The sequence below is a fragment of the Megalobrama amblycephala genome, linkage group LG3 (assembly GCF_018812025.1).
Source record: "Megalobrama amblycephala isolate DHTTF-2021 linkage group LG3, ASM1881202v1, whole genome shotgun sequence".
Taxonomy (NCBI): domain Eukaryota; kingdom Metazoa; phylum Chordata; class Actinopteri; order Cypriniformes; family Xenocyprididae; genus Megalobrama; species Megalobrama amblycephala.
In genome coordinates, this window is record NC_063046.1 from 42,401,467 (window position 1) to 42,421,359 (window position 19,893).

Genomic DNA, 19,893 nt, shown 5'->3' on the forward strand with positions numbered 1-19,893 from the left:
GCATCGATTCTCTTTCTTATTGCAGGACGTTGGAGGCATTTGGGTTGGGCTGTCCATCCTCCACAGTCACATCCACCCAGGGCAGCAGTGGACCTTCTGCTAAACACACCAGTGTAGCCTTCTTGAAGACTCATAAAACCGCCAGCTCCACTGTGCAGAACATCCTCTTTCGCTTTGCAGAACGCAACAACCTCACTGTGGCACTACCCATTACCACCTGTGACCACCAGTTCTGCTACCCTCGGCCGTTCAGTGCCCACTTTGTTCACCAGCACACCACGCCACCTGACATAATTACTAATCATTTACGGTTCAGCCGGGCTGAGCTACGACGCCTCATGCCCAACAACACTATGTACATCACTATATTGCGGGAACCGGGAGCAATGTTTGAGTCTCTTTTTACCTACTTTAATCAGTACTGTCTTAGCTTTAAACGTGTCCCAAATGGCTCTTTAGAGACTTTTCTGGACCACCCTTGGAGCTATTATCGTCCAGAAGAGAAGGATTCAATGTATGCGAGAAATACATTGACCTTTGACCTAGGTGGTGATAAGGACCGACCATCTTCGGAAGCGGCAGGGTATGCAAAACGATTCGCTTTAGAGGTGGAGCGAGTGTTCTCGTTGGTTATGATCGCTGAATACTTTGATGAATCATTGGTGCTGCTACGCCGTTTGTTGTCTTGGGATCTCGATGATGTTCTGTATGTCAGTCTCAACATGCGCACACCTGACTCCAAGAGCAGCCTTTCCAGTGAAAATACTGCCAAAATCAGAGCCTGGAACGCAATTGATTCCGTACTGTATGATTACTTCAATGCTTCGCTGTGGCGGCAGCTGAACACATTGGGACTAGCGTGTGTCGAGCGAGAAGTCCAGCTGTTGAGACAGTCTCGTGACCGACTTGTCCGTAGCTGCTTTGGGGGACATTTGCCGCCTCTTCGCTCTGCTGCACAGATCACAAATAAGGAATTGCGGCCTTGGCAGCCAAGTGCCAAAGTGGCAATCGTTGGGTATGATATACCAGTTAACCTAACACAAAAAGGCCACATCCCTCTACGAGACGAGTGTCTAAAGATGATAATGCCAGAAGTGCAGTACACACGGCTGTTGCTACGATCAGAGTCCCTACGTTACCGGAAGCGGTATCCGTTACGTAGCTCCCAGCAGACTTCACGATCCGTGGGACAAGTTCGGGCACACAAAGAGTCCCCAGCTCCGAGTTTGATCCCACGACCATCAGATACTATGGCTCGGAGCACCAGAGGAGCGCTGCGGCTTTCCCAATGACCGGTGTGAAAGGATAGTCAAACTTTTTATTCCCCACTCCTTGATCTGGACTGCAGCTAAATGTCTATGAGCTGTTGGAATTACTTGAAAGCATGAGGTCATACCTCAGTTTTACTGTTTGTGAGCACAACCAAACATATGCTCACAACTCTTGTTCTACAAGTTAGAAACACCGGTGTGTTACTCAAATTGAAATGTAAAAAGGTGAAGGAAAATATATATTGAAGTCTAAAAGCCTGACATCTGGAATGTCTCAATCTCTCAAGGACAATCTCTCCATATTTACTGTATACCATCACTCACTGTTTGTATTTAAGCCATCATTACCCTACTGGAAAATCCAGCTAAATCAGCTTCAGATGGTTTTATATGGTCAGACAGCTGGTCTAGATGGTTGATCAGCTGTATTACCAGCTGCTGATGTTTAGGTTGACCTGGTAGATCATCTTAGTCAAAGTTGGTTAGGGCTGGTAGACCACCTTGATAAACACCCAGCAACAAACCAGGAACAAACCAGCTTGGCATGACCTTGAATTTCCAGCAGGGTCTCAGAATATATCTTTGGTGTATTGGATTTAAGACATTTTTTTTTTTCTGGTAAGGCACTCCATTTAAGTGTGAACATTTACTCTTGCTTATCAACATACTGACAGCTGCTCCTGAGCCACAAATCGCCATAACTGACTCTTTAGTTGTGGTCAAAAAAAAAAAGCATCATGTGTCGATGATGATGCAACCTTCTCAAAGGATATTTAAATATTTAATATTTAGCCTCTCCTTGGGCAATGCTTGGGTTACACATTCCTACATTTTTATGAGGCCACTACAGACCAAGCCAGAGAGGACTTCTTGACTAGAAGTTGGGAATGGTGATAGGACAATTCATCTACATGGACACAATCGAGGTCAGTGATCGAACAAATGCTATATGCCAGAGTGAGCAGTGTGTTAGTTTCATCTTTGTATGTTTTTCGGGATAGATACTGCAGTGCTCTTGCAAATGTGTAACTTATGTAATCAAATTAGAGTAGGAAATAGAGCTCCAAATTGTCAGTTTAAGACTGACTCTACACAATACTCTACACAAGCAAGTAAACTCAAACACTTCACATACTTGCGTAGAGTACGTTTCTGGCCTAAGTTTTTCCTTTTTTGGATCTTCACTTAAAGGCACTGTGATGTAGAGGTATTTAATGGTGACCGACTAAATGGTGGCCATTAGGGTTGTAACGATATACCGGTATTACGATATACGTACGAACACGTACGATTATCATATCGTGTACATTTGCTTATTTACGGTATTGTAAAAAAATAAATAAATAAGACACAGAATTTCACTTGCGCATAGACAACAACTTTCTACTTCACTACACTCTAAACTTGCTCCACACATCCAGCAGACAATGTCAGAGACAGAAGTTGCTATCTCTAATCTCTATGCCCCGTTGAAAAATAAGTTACAATTTGCATTATGGGAATACTTTAGATATAGAAAAACAAACGCGGGGCTGTCCTCGAGTGTAGATATCCAAAAACAATGTGGGCGCAAAGTAGGCCTACCTGCAAAAGGAGGAAACACATTGAACATGTTCACCTATATTCGAGAACACCATCCGTGTAGATGCAGGTATGTTCCGTTTGTAACTTAGGTCGTATGATGTGCGTGATGGAGAGGGAATCCCGGAATCCAGTCATAAAAATGGAATGCACAGTATAACGCAGCGATGTCAGGTAAAAACGTGCGATTTATTGGACTGATGAATAAAACGAAAGCAGATCTGTACAATAAATAAAATCGTGACATGGTCTAGGCGGGGTCTGTGCATATTAAAGCGCAAAAAGACGGCTGTATAAATATATCTGTTTGTTTTGCGTGTCAGTCTCTGTGAATGAGCTGCGCCGTTTCCTGTACTACATACTTAAGTATGTGCGACGCTCTTATTGTTTTTTCAGTGTTTGCAGTCTCGTTATCAGAGGACATGAACACAAACATATCCACGGTTGCTCTGAGATAGCGCTTAATGAGCATTTCATCATTTTATTTGAGAAAAACCATTGTCAAATACACTGAAACTCAGAGCTCTTCACTACATCCCGTCAAAATAAAAGACCGCTTTTTAACTCGAAGAAATTGACAAATTTATTATGATTGTTAAATAGAATGTACTTCTCAAAATAATAATAAAAAAGTTAATTTTATTTTCATCGTTTTGATAATATTTGTATTATAAAATAAAAGCCAGAAGAATTAATCAAGGCAGAATTTCTGAATTTTAATTATTAATAAAAGTTGTTCATCTTCTAATCCATAATCATTTATTAAATGTGTTTGATTGTTTTTGATTATTGAAATCTGAATAGAGAAAACAAACATTTTAATTAATTTATTGGTCATTTTAATTGATGATATAAATAATAATTTATTGTTTAATACAGTATACCGTGAAACCGTGATATTTACTCAGACGGTTATCATACCGTTACAACCCTAGTGGCCACCTTCATAAAGAGTTGTGCCAGTGGAATGTAAAAACATAGTTTGCTGACTGTCTTTGTACTTAAAACACTGCATCACTTTCATTTAGTCCAGTGTTTCTCAACTGGTTTGCTTTTGCAACATAGGTGTGACTTAAATTTGCACCAAATTACTATAGAGTCTGTCCTGATGCATCAAATTAGACTGGTTTAGGCCCGTGTTTCCCAATCCTGTTCCTAGTAAATGGATGGGTCAGATAAGGGAGACATCCAAAATGTGTACTGTTGGGGTGTCTCCAGGAACAGGGTTGGGAAATAATGGTTTAGGCAATCAAATAGAAACTGAATACCTCTGAAAGAACAGCTTCTTACAGAACGTCTTTTCTAATATTGGTTTCTTTGCCATTCAAAGCCTTTGCTGCAAGGTTTGTTCAGTGGAAATATGTTATTGGACAGGATGAAGCTAAATTTACTGCTCTCTCTCAAACTTTCCTGCAGTACGAATTCCCTTGTTTCCTGAAGTGAGGTTTGCATTTCGAAAACCTCATTGTTAAGTCATAATTTTCATCTTTCATTTGGTAAAATCTTGCTATCTTATTTTATGTACTGTATTTTAGAAAATAGTATTTGGAGCAATATAGCAATGGCATGTATGCCATGTAATGTTAAGAAGTGTATTAGTCAAATGAAGGTATGTAGATCAAAACATCATGAGCATCTTGAAACAATTATCAACCCATAAACCAGCTCCTGTTTTTAGGAGTTCTAGTTGATAAAGAAATACTGTTGGTGTTTGTTGAACATAATGTCTGGATCTAACAATCCCAAAAGCCAACGTTCTCATTTCTTTGTTTCAAAATTAGAAATACCTCAGACGATAAATTAATACTGCTGTTAGTGAAAGCGTCTCAGTCCTTAAAGACTGTCAAGACTTTAGGCATGTAGAAAGTGCTCTTTGTATATAATGTACTTTGTTGTACACGAACAACACAATTGTGTTTAAACTCAAACACGCAACTCATTCGTCATTCTTGTTTGCGTTAGTAAACCTCTCGGTAGATAACACTGGAGACAATTCAATGGTCTTTTGTCATCTCTGATGTATTCTAAGAGAAATTAGAAGTAAAGCATGGAGTGATTTGCCACAATTTACTGTATACAAAGAACTTGCAGTGCAATTGTAACTGAAAGACCTTTTCATGAAGACTGTGAAGAGAGACATTTTTGTGTTTTTTTTTTTTTTTTTTTTTTTTTTTGCTGGGTGGTAAGATGACAATAGATGCTATTCTGTCAAAATCATTCTTTCATACTCTATTTATTTAACTGCTACATTTTCAATGTCTTTTTTTAGGGGCTTTAAATAAAATGCTTCTGACAATCAGAGGTTTGCTTCTGAAACTGTGTAATGAAAGATTAGGAAAACATTGACCATTAAAGATGGAAAAACAGCATCCTTCAGGCTCATGTGCTTCATTCCAATCATCTAGTTTTCTATCTTTTTGTCTCAACTTTTCTCTTTACTAACAAAGGACTAACCATTGAGTAGGACGGGAAAGGGTGGTGCCATGAAATATCAGTTGGCCTACACTTACACACTTTCCAATTCAAGTGTAAAATACAGCCATGAATCCCAACCATGTTTTTGTGCTCTTTTGAGTGATGATTGATTACATATTCATAAATGAGCTTACATGTTAACCCTCTGGCAGGGGCACAGGAACATGTTTTAGGTTAGGATTCTGTGTCCATAAAACACACCAAAACTCCACGAAATACAAGTGCATCAGTGAGAACACTCATTTAAACAGCATATACACAGGGACATTTGACTGCATATCAAATTTTTGATACTGCTTGAAATCGTAATGCAATGGTAGGTCTACAGGACATAAAGTAAGCCCAAGGGTTAATAAAAGGGTTACTGGGCTATTTACACTGTCATACGATAAAAGAGCCAGGAAATAAAAATAAACGCAAAAAACCCGCCTACCTTCCAACGAAGGACTTGCGCTCAGGAGTAGAGTGGACGAATTTTGTCTTTGCACACTGTAACCGTATGTTTTAAAAACATAATCCATCATATAACTTATTTTTAATAGCCCACTTAAGGGTTTATTACAAATAAATTACTAAAAGCTAAAAACGAGTAAATGTATTTTTTTTTTTTTTTTTTTTTTTTTTGAGATATCAAGCTCAAATTTGGAACACAACTTGTTTAGGTTTATGGCTTTGCTTTTTTTTTTAATTTTAGAAGACAATGCGTTTTGGAAAATATATATTTCATTTAAATATATTGGTGTTTTTGTGCATTTTTCATAACAATACATGTTAAATTCTATTACAACTTTTTTCTTTTCTTTTCTTTTTTTTCTTTTTTTTTTTTTTTGCTTAAGCAATAATCTGCCAAGTGTCATCTTTAAAATGAGACCAAAATTAGATGTATGCCCCAAAGCACTCAAGATTTATGGCAATTAGAAACTTCATTTTCAGATCTATGCTCAAAAAGTGAATAAATGGATTATAACTACTGCATAGATATAATTTAGTACAATAAAATCCCCTAAAAATACAAAATATAAAGTAAAAAACATCATCGAACTAAAATATTCATATTAGTTTCATGAAGTGTTTTAAAAACTTCAGATTAGCTGTTAATCTATAGAAGCCACTGAAGAATGAAGGGTAAGCAAAACTGTGATCCAAACAGAGCAGCAAAACTGTGATCCAAACAAAACGAGCACCTTTTAGTTTCTAAACACATGCGGTTTAACAGTCACATGGGGATGGGTGTCAGTTGGCAGGTTTCTTTGCCAGTCAATAGCTATGCAACCACAGCACTATTGGAGAAAACATTTAACATTCAAGCATTTAAGTGCTTGTTTCTTTCTTTCATTCATATATTTGCTTATTACATGTCTTCTAAAGTAGTTTTATATTAAAATTCTTCATACCATCTTCACAGTTTTTCTTAAAGTAATTCCAATATATTATGACTATATTCAAACACAGTACTTAAACGCCACCTGGGTCTCTTATTCATGGCTTTGTTCTCCTTTTCTGAGTTTTTACTTTTTTCTGCCTTAAGCACTGCTACTTTATGTAATCACCTACCCTAGCCCCAGATACTGGCTGCCGAGTTTTGCAAATATTGCAGTTTATTATGAGTCGATTTCATAACGCCAACTAATAGTGCATTACAGTAGTCAATGTGGGAAAACATGAAGGAATTAATTAATCTTTCAGTGGTAGCAAATGACAAAAAAAAAAAAAAAGTATTTAAAAATGTATTTATTCATTTATGAATGATATACACACACATACATATACTGTATATAATAAAGCTCGGCTGATGAAGATGCTGCCTAATTTAACTCAGAGCATTATAAATTACAGTCTTGGTCATGATATACACAAAAGTGCATTTTTGACGAATTACAGCTTACCAGAATGGTCAACCATGAGAATGGAAACCATAAGGCTCTTATTTATGATAGGAAATACCAAAATATAGCAAACAGATTAACACAGATTGAAGGTTGAATTGGTGCAGTAAGAAACCTCTAAAAACATCATATCAACATGCAGTGATGGGAATAACGGCGTTATAAATAAACGGCGTTACTAACGCCGTTACTTTTTTCAGTAACGAGTAATCAAACAAATGACTTTTTCTCCCGTTACAACGCCGTTACCGTTACTGACAAAAAAATGCCGCGTTACTATAATTGAGCTCACTTAAGCGGTTTTCATCCGAGTAAGCTCTCTCTCAGCCATAGGACCTGCAAAGTTTTTTTTCTCTGGTGTGTGCTGCGGTTAGTCATACACAAATATAATTTTAAACTGATAATAATGTACGATGCGCTGTGTGTGTGTCTGTCAGAGCATGCCAGCAGAGCTCAAACCAGAATACCCTTTTTGATGCTTGATCGAAAATATGTGAAATGAGTTTTTTTTCTAGTCGACTAGTAGTTGTTCATTTAAACTATTAGTTGACTAATCACATTTATATTAATTTAATTTCTTAAATACTGGAGAGAATAAACCATAATAAGGAGCGTTTACATAATATAGGCTATATAGCACTCAAAGGCATGCATAATTGCCATAAAGAACCGGCAAAAGTAATGATTATGAATGTGACAAAAACAGCAAAGAGACATTTGAATTGTTTATTAATAAAGTAATGTTTTCTGAATCAGTGTCGGCTGCAAAGATGAAGTTGACATTGCTGATTCTCATTGCTGATCATCTGCTCATATGGACGCGCCTAGAGAGATAATGCACATTTCATTCGGATTAGGCTACAAAATCAGAGTAGCCTCTTTCTTTTTGTTTTTAATTACTTCATTTTCGTTAAAGTAGATATTTCAAGCATTCTATAGATATATTTCTCATGTCTGCGAGGCAAGCAGCCTCTGAGTTTCGGTTCATTTAGCCTATAAGACGCGCTCCAGTTCACGCGCCAGTGATCGCGCCCGCACCTCCATGTCATGATTTTATTGTCTGCTATATTTGCTTGTTATATATTAAATCAAAGCAATTGGTTGATGAAACATTGATTAAAATTAAGATACAATTTTTACAAAACGAAATTCACTTTAAAGAAAGGCTTTCTACAAAGCAAAACTTAATGAAGTGGACAAAATCATATCTGACCCACTCCATGTCTCCCGATATATTTGCGCATCTTATGATGCATCTTACTCATGCTGTTCACTTTTCATAATCGAATAAATGGATTTAAAACATAACATAGGACTATTTAAACATAAATATGAAACTACGTTTTCTTTAATGGCTACCAACACAGTACAGAGAAATTTCATGTCGTGAGCAAGAGCAGATCATGAGTCAGGAGTCGCATCAAGAATAATTTATTCTTAGACTTATATGTAATATTTGGGGCATTCAATTTATTTGGCATATTTTTTTTTTTTTTTTTTTTTTTAAAGTAACGCAATAGTTACTTTCCCTGGTAATCAATTACTTTTATAATGATGTAACTCAGTTACTAACTCCATTACTATTTGTGAGAAGGAACTAGTAACTATAATTAATTACTTTTTTAAAGTAATGTGCCCAACACTGTCAACATGCTAAAGCCCTCTCAGATCAAAACTCTAAACTCTATAAAAATAATCCAAAAAGGGGGTTTTGTTGCATTAGAAGAGACATGTTTGGTTCCACAAAGAGCCTTTCAGTGAACAGTTCTTAAAAGAACCATTTTTTCTTAATATGACAAACATTTTAATAATCTAAAGAACCTTTTGTGCAATAGAAAGATTCCATGTGTGTTAAAGGTTGATGCATCAGCACTATGTTTGTGTGTTTGCTGCCATTCTATAGGCAGTTGCCCTGCAGCTTTAGAGAGTGAAGTGTTGTGTACACTTGTTTGTGTCCTTTCTCTAACCAAACAGAACACTTCATACAAGAGTGAAAGAAGACACACACAAGATAGAAATAACATGGATGATGACAACAGGAGGGTCTTTCTGCAGAACAGGTGTCACTTATGTCCCTCATGTGTGTGAATATATAGGATTTTATATGCTATGCTTGAAAACAGTGATATATATATATATATATATATATATATATATATATATATATATATATATATATATATATATATATATATATGCACACAATCTCACAGAGTATCTCACATTTTTGCAAATATTTTATTATATCTTTTCACGTGACAACACTGAAGAAATTACACTTTGCTGCAATGTAAAGTAGTGAGTGTACAGCTTGTATAACAGTGTAAATTTGCTGTCCACTCAAAATAACTCAACACACAGTCATTAATGTCTAAATCACTGGCCACAAAAGTGAGTACACCCCTAAGTGAAAATGTCCAAATTGGGCCCAATTAGCCATTTTCTCTCCCTGGTGTCATGTGACTTGATAGTGTTACAAGGTCTCAGGTCTGAATGGGGAACAGGTGTGTTAAATTTGGTGTTATCGCTCTCACTCTCTCATACTACTCATACATAGTTCAACATGGCACCTCATGGCAAAGAACTCTTTGAGGATCTGAAAGAATTGTTGCTCTACATAAAGATGGCATAGGCTATAAGAAGATTGCCAAGACCTTGAAACTGAACTGCAGCACAGTGGCCAAGACCATACAGCAGTTTAACAGGACAGGTTCCACTCAGAACAGGCCTCGCCATGGTCGACCAAACCAAAGAAGTTGAGTGCACATGCTCAGCGTCATATCCAGAGGCTGTATTTGGGAAATAGACGTATGAGTGCTGCCAGCATTGCTGCAGAGGTTGAAGGGGTGGGGGGGTCAGCCTGTCAGTGCTCAGACCAGACACTGCGCACTGTATCAAATTGGTCTTTATGGCTGTCGTCTTGGAAGGAAGCCTCTTCTAAAGATGATGCACAAGAAAGCCCGCAAACGGTTTGCTGAAGACAAGCAGACTAAGGACATGGACTACTGGAACCATGTCCAGTGGTCTGATGAGACCAAGATAAACTTATTTGGTTCAGATGGTGTCAAGTGTGTGTGGCGGCAACCAGGTGAGGAGTACAAAGACAAATGTGTCTTGCCTACAGTCAAGCATGGGAGTGTCATGGTCTGGGGCTGCATGAGTGCTGCCGGCACTGGGGAGCTACAATTCATTGAGGGAACCATGAATGCCAACATGTACTGTGACATACTGAAGCAGAGCATGATCGCCTCCCTTTGGAGACTGGGCCACAGGCCGTATTCCAACATGATAATGACCCCAAACACACCTCCAAGACGACCACTGCCTTGCTAAAGAAGCTGAGGGTAAAGATGATAGACTGGCCAACCATGTCTCCAGACCTAAACCCTATTGAGCATCTGTGGGGCATCCTCAAATGGAAGGTGGAGGAGCACAAGGTCTCTAACATCCACCAGCTCCGTTATGTCGACATGGAGGAGTGGAAGAGGACTCCAGTGGCAACCTGTGAAGCTCTGGTGAACTCCATGCCCAAGAGGGTTAAGGCAATGATGGAAAATAATGGTGGCCACACAAAATATTGACACTTTGGGCCCAATGGGCTATATGCACTGTCACTTCCTGGTTGTCGTTAAGCCAGCTCGGGCATTTCCGGTGAACTGTTAGCTGTTCATTCTGTACTCGCTGTACATTGACACAAAACCATCAGTGGTTGACTTTTAATGTTGTATTCATATTTTAATGCAGTTATCACATTTACCTAATATGCCAATAAACCAGTTTTATTTATTGCAATAAAGACAAAGCTATTCGGACCGTTTAAGAAATGCCATGTCTGTAATTAGACACACACATTTTTTTCAAACGTTATTTTTAATGTGATGACCACAAACATTACTTGTTCATCCTTGTGAGATTGTCCCCATTGTAAAACCGAACATTTCAAAATGTAGGAAATTCAACATTTGATAGAAAACGCTTATTTAAAAATAAAAAGACAATAATTACCACTATAACCAGTAGGTGGCAGCAAAGTAGCATTTATTTGCGCATACAGTGGGTACGGAAAGTATTCAGACCCTCTTAAATTTTTCACTCTTTATATTGCAGCCATTTGCTAAAATCATTTAAGTTCATTTTTTTCCTCATTAATGTACACACAGCACCCCATATTGACAGAAAAACACAGAATTGTTGACATTTTTGCAGATTTATTAAAAAAGAAAAACTGAAATATCACATGGTCCTAAGGAACTCAGGTGCTGTCCATTTCTTCTGATCATCCTTAAGATGGTTCTTCACCTTCATTTGAGACCAGCTGTGTTTGATTATACTGATTGGACTTGATTAGGAAAGCCACACACCTGTCTATATAAGACCTTACAGCTCACAGTACATGTCAGAGCAAATGAGAATCATGAGGTCAAAGGAACTTCCTGAAGAGCTCAGAGACAGAATTGTGGCAAGGCACAGATCTGGCCAAGGTTACAAAAAAAATTCTGCTGCACTTAAGGTTCCTAAGAGCACAGTGGCCTCCATAATCCTTAAATGGAAGACGTTTGGGATGACCAGAACCCTTCTTAGAGATGGCCGTCCGGCCAAACTGAGCTATCGGGGGGAGAAGAGCCTTGGTGAGAGAGGTAAAGAAGAACCCAAAGATCACAGTGGCTGAGCTCCAGAGATGCAGTCGGGAGATGGGAGAAAGTTCTAGAAAGCCAACCATCACTGCAGCCCTCCACCAGTCGGGGCTTTATGGCAGAGTGGCCCGACGGATCCTCTCCTCAGTGCAAGACACATGAAAGCCCACCTGAAGGACTCCAAGATGGTGAGAAATAAGATTCTCTGGTCTGATGAGACCAAGATAGAACTTTTTGGCCTTAATTCTAAGCGGTATGTGTGGAGAAAACCAGGCACTGCTCATCACCTGTCCAATACAGTCCCAACAGTGAAGCATGGTGGTGGCAGCATCATGCTGTTCATGTGTTTTTCAGCTGCAGGGACAGGATGACTGGTTGCAATCGAAGGAAAGATGAATGCGGCCAAGTACAGGGATAAACCTTCTCCAGATAAACCTGGACGAAAACCTTCTCCAGAGTGCTCAGGATCTCAGACTGGGCCGAAGGTTTACCTTCCAACAAGACAATGACCCTAAGCACACAGCTAAAATAACGAAGGAGTGGCTTCACAACAACTCCGTGACACTTCTTGAATGGCCCAGCCAGAGCCCTGACTTAAAACCAATTGAGCATCTCTGGAGAGACCTAAAAATGGCTGTCCACCAACGTTTACCATCCAACCTGACAGAACTGGAGAGGATCTGCAAGGAGGAATGGCAAAGGATCCCCAAATCCAGGTGTGAAAAACTTGTTGCATCGTTCCCAAAAAGACTCATGGCTGTATTAGATCAAAAGGGTGCTTCTACTAAATACTGAGCAAAGGTTCTGAATACTTAGGACCATGTGATATTTCAGTTTTTCTTTTTTAATAAATCTGCAAAAATGTCAATAATTCTGTGTTTTTCTGTCAATATGGGGTGCTGTGTGTACATTGAGGAAAAAAATGAACTTAAATGATTTTAGCAAATGGCTGCAATATAACAAAGAGTGAAAAATTTAAAGGGGTCTGAATACTTTCCATACCCACTGTATATCAGCCATTTCCTCTAATTGTTTTTCACCTAGTTTCGATTTTTGACTAATTATTAAACTTTATAAAATAACTAGGTTTAAAAATACATTTTGTCAATGTGAAGTATGAAGTGCTCACAAAATCTTATGAAAGACAATAACTTTTCTTGTGAATTAATAACACAGAGCGAGCACCGCGCTTTCCCTTTGTAATCACAGAAGCTGTCAGTCATTGCAGCGCAAGATCAATGATTTCGGCACACTTGTGAAAACATTTTATTCAATGAATCAAACTAAAGTGCACAATAAATATTTAATTTTTGATGCTTTTTTTCACACGAAAGTGTAAAAAATGATGGTCAAATTGAATTTAGCAGAGGAGGAACATTGAGGTATGTCTTTATTTTTTTATGCTGTCTTACGTTTGAATAACTAAATTAATGTTATGCCTAGGGCTGGACGATATGGCCAAAATTTATATCACGATATAATTCTTAATTTCGGTCGATACGATATAATTCCGATATCGATATGAACTATATAATAGCCTCAGAAAAACTGCCAAGAACGGCCACAACGGATGTCTGTACCTACAAACGTCTGAAAAATGAATTTGCCAAATTTATGAAATCTCTTCCTATAAAACTATATAATATTTTAGAAATAAAAACCATACAAATAAATTTATGTTCAGCTTTTATTTGCATTTAGCCTTCTACAAACATAAAAATAAACATAAGAGTCACTCACTTTAGTAATATTAATATCTTTAATAAAATCAGCCTACGTTATAGTTTAATGTTATTCTTAAAGGGTCATGAAACCCCAAAACACTTTTTTTTTTAAATGTAAACAGATATGTATAGGCTGCACATCATTGAAAACACTAAAGGTACTCAATGTTATTCATGAGTGAAAAATAGTTATTTTTGCATTTTTCATAGCGATTTCTGTCTTCCTGTTTGAAAAGCTGAGTCGGAGCAACGTCACAAAATCTGACGTAATCGTGTACTTTCAGCCCAAGTATGGGCATGGTCGAACATGCTGACGTAGACCGTTTCGAGCGAATCTCGACATATATATTCATGACATAAAGCTCATTTAATCCAATCACTGCACTGTAGTTTGCATAAGATTATAATTGCAGTATTACGCATGAGGAAGCATCACTTCTCTCGGAAGTGGATTGTTTTGCTGTAATCTACCAGCACAAATGGAAAATATGATTGCATGAGATCGCATTAAAGGGTGAATTCAAATAACACAAAAGTGCTGCTCATTCACCTCTGCCTGCTCTAGCTGCGTTCAAACACGCGAGCCGTAGGCTGTTTACCTCAGCACAGCACGTGTGTTGTTTGTATTTTGCTCGCGATGCGGTCAGAACTGGAGTTTGAATACGAACACATGAAAAATACGATTGTTTTTATGATATACAGGCGGAGCGCGCATATGCTCGGTTTCAGCGCTTTTGCATCAGGTGTACTCATTTTGTAAAACTTGCCGCATTCGCGTTTGATCTTAGCGTACAACTGTTGAGCACTGGCAGGCTGGTGGCTGCATGTCTCTGTGGTGTACGTCATCACGCAAATAGCCAATCGCGTTCTGCTCTTTCTAACGGCTGCGCCTCAAGTCAGTGATGCTGTAATGTATATATCGAAATACCGGAAATGTGTTTAAAAATTATATCACCGTTATCGAAAAAAATTATATCGCGATATATATTGATATTGAATTATTGTCCACCCCTAGTTATGCCTGACTATTTAAGTGACTATATTCTGATTATAAACTAAGTATTACACTACTGATGCTCAACACACCAGCAAATGACATCTCACCGGAAGTTTTCGAGCTGGTTTATATTTGTAGGAACTGTGGACGAACCAGACAATTGAATCATTCAGATGATTTTTTTTTTTTAACATAATCCTAATTCAGAATCAAGTTGCGACTCTAGCTCGTCTGCAGAGTACACCCAGGCGGATTAATTTTATGACACCCCCATGCTTCCTGATAACAGGAGGAGTGACAAACCAAATGGTCACCAGGAAGATAAGATTCTTTGATCACCCAGATCAAAGAAACAGAGGAAACAATGCAGGCCCCATTTGTTCTCTAAAAGACCTAACCTCACAGAAAACTCAACAGAGACTGTTCTACAAATAAAACTGCTTCGAAATTGTTCCAACAATTTTAATGGACTTATCAAACATCTTTTAACTACATACATTTTGCATTATGTGTCCACAAGTACTACCTGTAAACAGTTAGGCTTTAGAACACTCACAATTCATGTAAATATGTTAACTCTTGACTGAATGACTGAAAGTATGCCTTATTTGGACTTGATTTATTTCTTTTCATCTTTCTTAAATCATGGCTTGAATGAAATCTGTTTAAAATGTATCATATTCCAGTTAAATAGAAATTATGTTAAAATGGCACTCTGCTAAAGCAGAGACAGACCGGGATGTAACACTTATGTTTTATTGGGGGCAGAGGAAGGCCCTCTTGAAACAGGACAATGTCGGATTGGCCAAGACTCCTCAGAGGTGTGACAAACAACTAAGTTTAAATAATCATATTGCAAGATAGTGAACTAGGAGTTGGTTAGTTCTGGTCAAGGAAAACAGAGCAACAGAAGAAAGAACCGGTCAGCCATGACCAGAGTACCAAGAACAATGGAGTAACAAGAAGAACAGACAAGCCGCTCATTTCAAGCCATCCAACTTCCACTCACTTTTCTTTTCTTTCTTTAATTTTCTTTTCCATTGAAAGTCTCGTGTTCTAAGTTTCGCACAAAGTTCAACCAACGACTTCTGCCGCTTCAACTTTAACTCCAGCGACAAAGAGACTTCCCTTTAATTTTTCAGCAAGCTCAAACGTGATTGGGTTCTACCGAACACAACACGGACCTTGAATACCCTGCCACAACTCATCGACTTGAAAAACTCTTCTCTACACGCCAACGAGGGATATTCACATTCAAAGTCGACGCAAGCAAGTACCTCCAGATTAAAACTGAACTGGTGCATTTAATGATTCATGGTTCGTTCAGGTCAGATCTTCTGAAAAGCATAACTTTGCTAGGAATTCATCATATCACACTCTCTCTCTCTCTCCTAAACTCCTTCTCTCTCACTTCCTGTCTTACTGCAACGCGTATGAATGAATGTATGTATGTATATATGTATGTATGTATGTGTGTGTTCGTGGTAGATTAGCTTGTGTTAGAATAAATAAAGTCTTTTATAGATTTTAAAAGAAAATGTCTTGTATTATGTGCTACTATGATTTAATGTCTTAACCTGTGATCTTAAAAAGTTACCGTGCTCTAATCAGTGTTTTCACGATACAAGAGCTTATTACGGCTCGAGCAAATGAACGCTGGACGACTCAGTTGCTCGGTCGTAATCTAAACAACTCTTTATAATTCCCTATAAATATTTCATTTGAGCTAATTTTACTTTCTAGGGTGTTTTCCCTACATATTATTGCGGAAGTTCTAAAGAACGCTCCGTGCATATAGCCCATTTGGACATTTTCACTTAGGGGTTTACTCGCTTTTGTGGCCAGTGGTTTAGACATTAATAGCTGTGTGTTGAGTTATTTTGAGGGGAAAGCAAATTTACACTGTTATACAAGCTGTACACACACTACTTTACATTATAGCAAAGTGTCATTTCTTCAGTGTTGTCACATGAAAAGATAATAAAATATTTACAAAAATGTGAGGGGTGTACTCACTTCTGTGAGATATTGTATATACACTCTAAAAAAAAGTGGTTCTTGGCTCGAAATCATAGAGGAACCACTTTTGGTGCTATGTAGCACTTTTGTTAAATGGTGCTATGTAGAACCCATAAGAGGTGCCATATCGCATTTTATTTCTTCAACAAAGAAGAACTTTGAACAACAACCATTGAAGAACTATACAGGGGCTTAACAGGTTCTGTATATGGTAACGGTGCTATATAGCACCTCAGTCAACCCGAAGAACCAGTGAAGAACCGCTGAAGAACCACTGAACACCAAGATTTGGTGCTATACAGCACTTTAAGTGGTTCCCCTATGATTACAAGCCAAAGAACCACTTTTAGTACTATATAGCACCACTTGTGTGCGTGTGCGTGTGTGTGTGTATGTGTATATATATATATATATATATATATATATATATATATATATATATATATATATATATATATATATATATATATATATAAAGGTTCTTTATGAAACCATCAATGACAATAAAGAACCTTTTTTTAAGAGTGTAATTATATAAAGCACATTAAACATGATTAATTTATCTTGAAATGAGACAAATTATGCAAATTATTAACACCTAAACACATTATTCGTCTGAAATTGAATTTAACAAACTGTAAAATGCACAAGTTTCATAGATTTACCAGTGAGAGGGGAAAAATCGAGGTGATGGAGAGGATGAGAGAGGAAATCTCCAGCAAACAGACTCAGAGAGCAGAATAATGTGGAGATAGAGATGTGTGTGTGGGAGCGAGAGCGAGAGAGTGGGCGCAGACGACCCTTCAGAGGAAAAAAACAGATGAGTAGATGAAAAACAGGGAGATATGAGAGGCAGAGGAAGGATGATGGGAGATTTTAACACTAAGCGGTCAAGATTTAAAGCCCTTCAGTGCCACACACACACACACACACACACACACACACACACACTGGCAGTTCAGTCTCTGGAATGGCCAACAACATTCAGCTGATCTTTCAGCAACAGACTAAATATTTATGTTGCTCGGAGGTGAATTATTTAAGACTCTTACAGACCCTGCAGCCAATAGAGACCAACTTATCACTCGAGAATCAACGAGGCCAACTGCCCCGAGGAATAAACTGAATGTGTATGTGTGTGTTTCCTTCAATAAACGGCTTAATAAACAGTAAGTGTGTTGCTGAAAATGCAGAAAGGTTTCTGTTAAGGTTAAGTTTGGGATTAGAAGCTTAAAATCATTAGCTCAGTAAAAAGACAACAGAGGTCAATGGTAAGTCCTGACTGTGACAGAACAATAAATGTGTCTGTGTCTGTGTCTGTGTCTGTGTGTGTGTCTGTGTGTGTGTGTGTGTGTGTGTGTGTGTGTGTGTGTGTGTGTGTGTGTGTGTGTGTGTGTGTGTGTGTGTGTGTGTGTGTGTGTGCGTGCGCACAGATTGCAGGGCTGCTTAGGGCAAAGACATAACAGCTTGCACAGTGCTGCTCTGTTGCAGCCATCTTAAGACTCCTTTAGACCGGTGAGATTGTGCCACATGTACACTACCATTCAAAAGTTTGGGGTCAGTAATGTTTGTTTGTTTTTTTGGAAAGAAATTAATACTTTTATTCAGCTAGATGGATGGTAGATGGCTAGATAGGAGAGACTGCTGATAAAAATTCCACTTCATTTGGTTGTAAAGCGCAACGAGCGCCATGCCGCCTGGAGATTAATACCATCAATAAGCCATCAAGAGACTTGTGCGCCAAGATGAACAAGATTTTGCTCTTTACTAAAGAGCCACGGCTCGATATTACCAGACGGGTTGAGAGTGCCTCCGATTACACAGAGCGAGTGAACGCAGATGTGCCATCATTAAACATCAATACTGTATCGCCTATATGGGGCCCTTGGGAGTCCGTTTCCAATCTATACCTCTCACTCTTTTTCCCATCTGTGTGTTTCTGAAAGCTCCTGTAACTCAAGCCCTAAATAAAAGCGCATGGATATTAGGTAATCCGAGTTGTTTTTCCTAGTCACTATGCTGTGGATCTGAGATTTGTGGAATGGGGGCAGCTGATGTTTTTGTGTATGTGCAAATGTGCAATACGACCCCCCCTTCAGGCTTCGGTTTTTAAAGAACTGCAATCGAGTCTGGAATCAGGACCATTCTGCATGGGGCCTCCGAGGGAGCGACAGCTCTCAGAATTGGATTACAGTGTGTGAATGGGTCTGTTCCCCTTGGATGGGTTCTCCGCAGAACCCCCTACTGTCACGCCACCTCCCTGCCCCCCCAAACGCTGCTCTTCACTAACGGTTTAATCTATGCATGCAAGAGCCCTGTTTTCCCATGCAGTGAGGTCAGAGACTGAGGTTTTATCATTTTGCACTTAGAATAAACGTAAAGCCTTTTTCCAAGCTTTGCCTTGTCTGTCATTTTGTTCTTTTTGTCTGTCGTTCTTTTCTTTCAGTGTGTCATTCTTCTGTGTCCTGGTTCCCTCTTTTTTTCCCATATATCCCTGCGTTGTCTCTTTCTTTCCGGCTGTCGTTGTCTTTTTCTGTCTGTCATACTTTTGTGTCCTCATTCCCTCTTTTTTCCCATATATTCCTTTACTTTCCCTTTCTTTCTGTCTGTTGTTCTGCCTGTCGTTCTTTTGTATCCTGGTTCCCTCTTTTTTATATCTCTTTACTGACTCTTTCTTTCTGTCTGTTGTTGTCTTTTTCTGTCTGCTGTTCTTTTTTCTCCTGATCCCCCCCCCCCCATATATCCCTTCACTGCCTCTTTCTTTCCGTCTGTCTTTTTCTGTCTGTCATTCTTTTGTATCCTGGTTCCCTCTTTTCTCTCATTTATCTCTTTACTGTCTCTTTCTTTCTTTCTTTCTTTCTTTCTTTCTTTCTTTCTTTCTTTCTGTTGTTGTCTTTTTCTGTCTTTTTGTGTCCTGGTTCCCTCTTTTTCCCCCATATATCCCTTTACTTTATATTTCTTTCTGTCTGTTGTTCTGTCTTTTTCTGTCTGTTGTTCTTTTGTCTCCCGATTCCCTCTTTTTTCCCATATATCCTGCATTGTCTCTTTCTTTCCGTCTGTTGTTGTCTTTTTCTGTATGTCGTACTTTTGTGTCCTCATTCCCTCTTTTTTTTCCTCATTCCCTTTTTTTTCCAATATCCTTTTACTGTCTTTCTTTCCGTCTGTTGTTGTCTTTTTCTGTCTGTAATTTTTTTTTTTGCCACCTGGTTCCCTCTTTTTTCCAATATCCCTTTACTGTATCTTTCTTTCTGTCATTCTTTCTTTGTGTCTGTCATCCTTGTTTGTCTGTTGTTCTGTCTGTCTGTC

The 19,893-nt window shown here is 38.4% G+C and overlaps 1 protein-coding gene across 1 annotated transcript in view; it reads left to right on the forward strand.

Annotated features, from left to right (window-relative positions):
• Positions 1-5,926, forward strand: part of gal3st3 (galactose-3-O-sulfotransferase 3) — a 37,252-nt gene extending 31,326 nt beyond the window's left edge. The window contains exon 3 of the mRNA XM_048185516.1: positions 26-5,926. Coding sequence (XP_048041473.1) covers positions 26-1,292 — 1,267 coding nt within the window. The 3' untranslated portion in view covers positions 1,293-5,926. The remainder of the gene's footprint in view (positions 1-25) is intronic.
• The last annotated feature ends 13,967 nt before the right edge of the window (positions 5,927-19,893 follow it).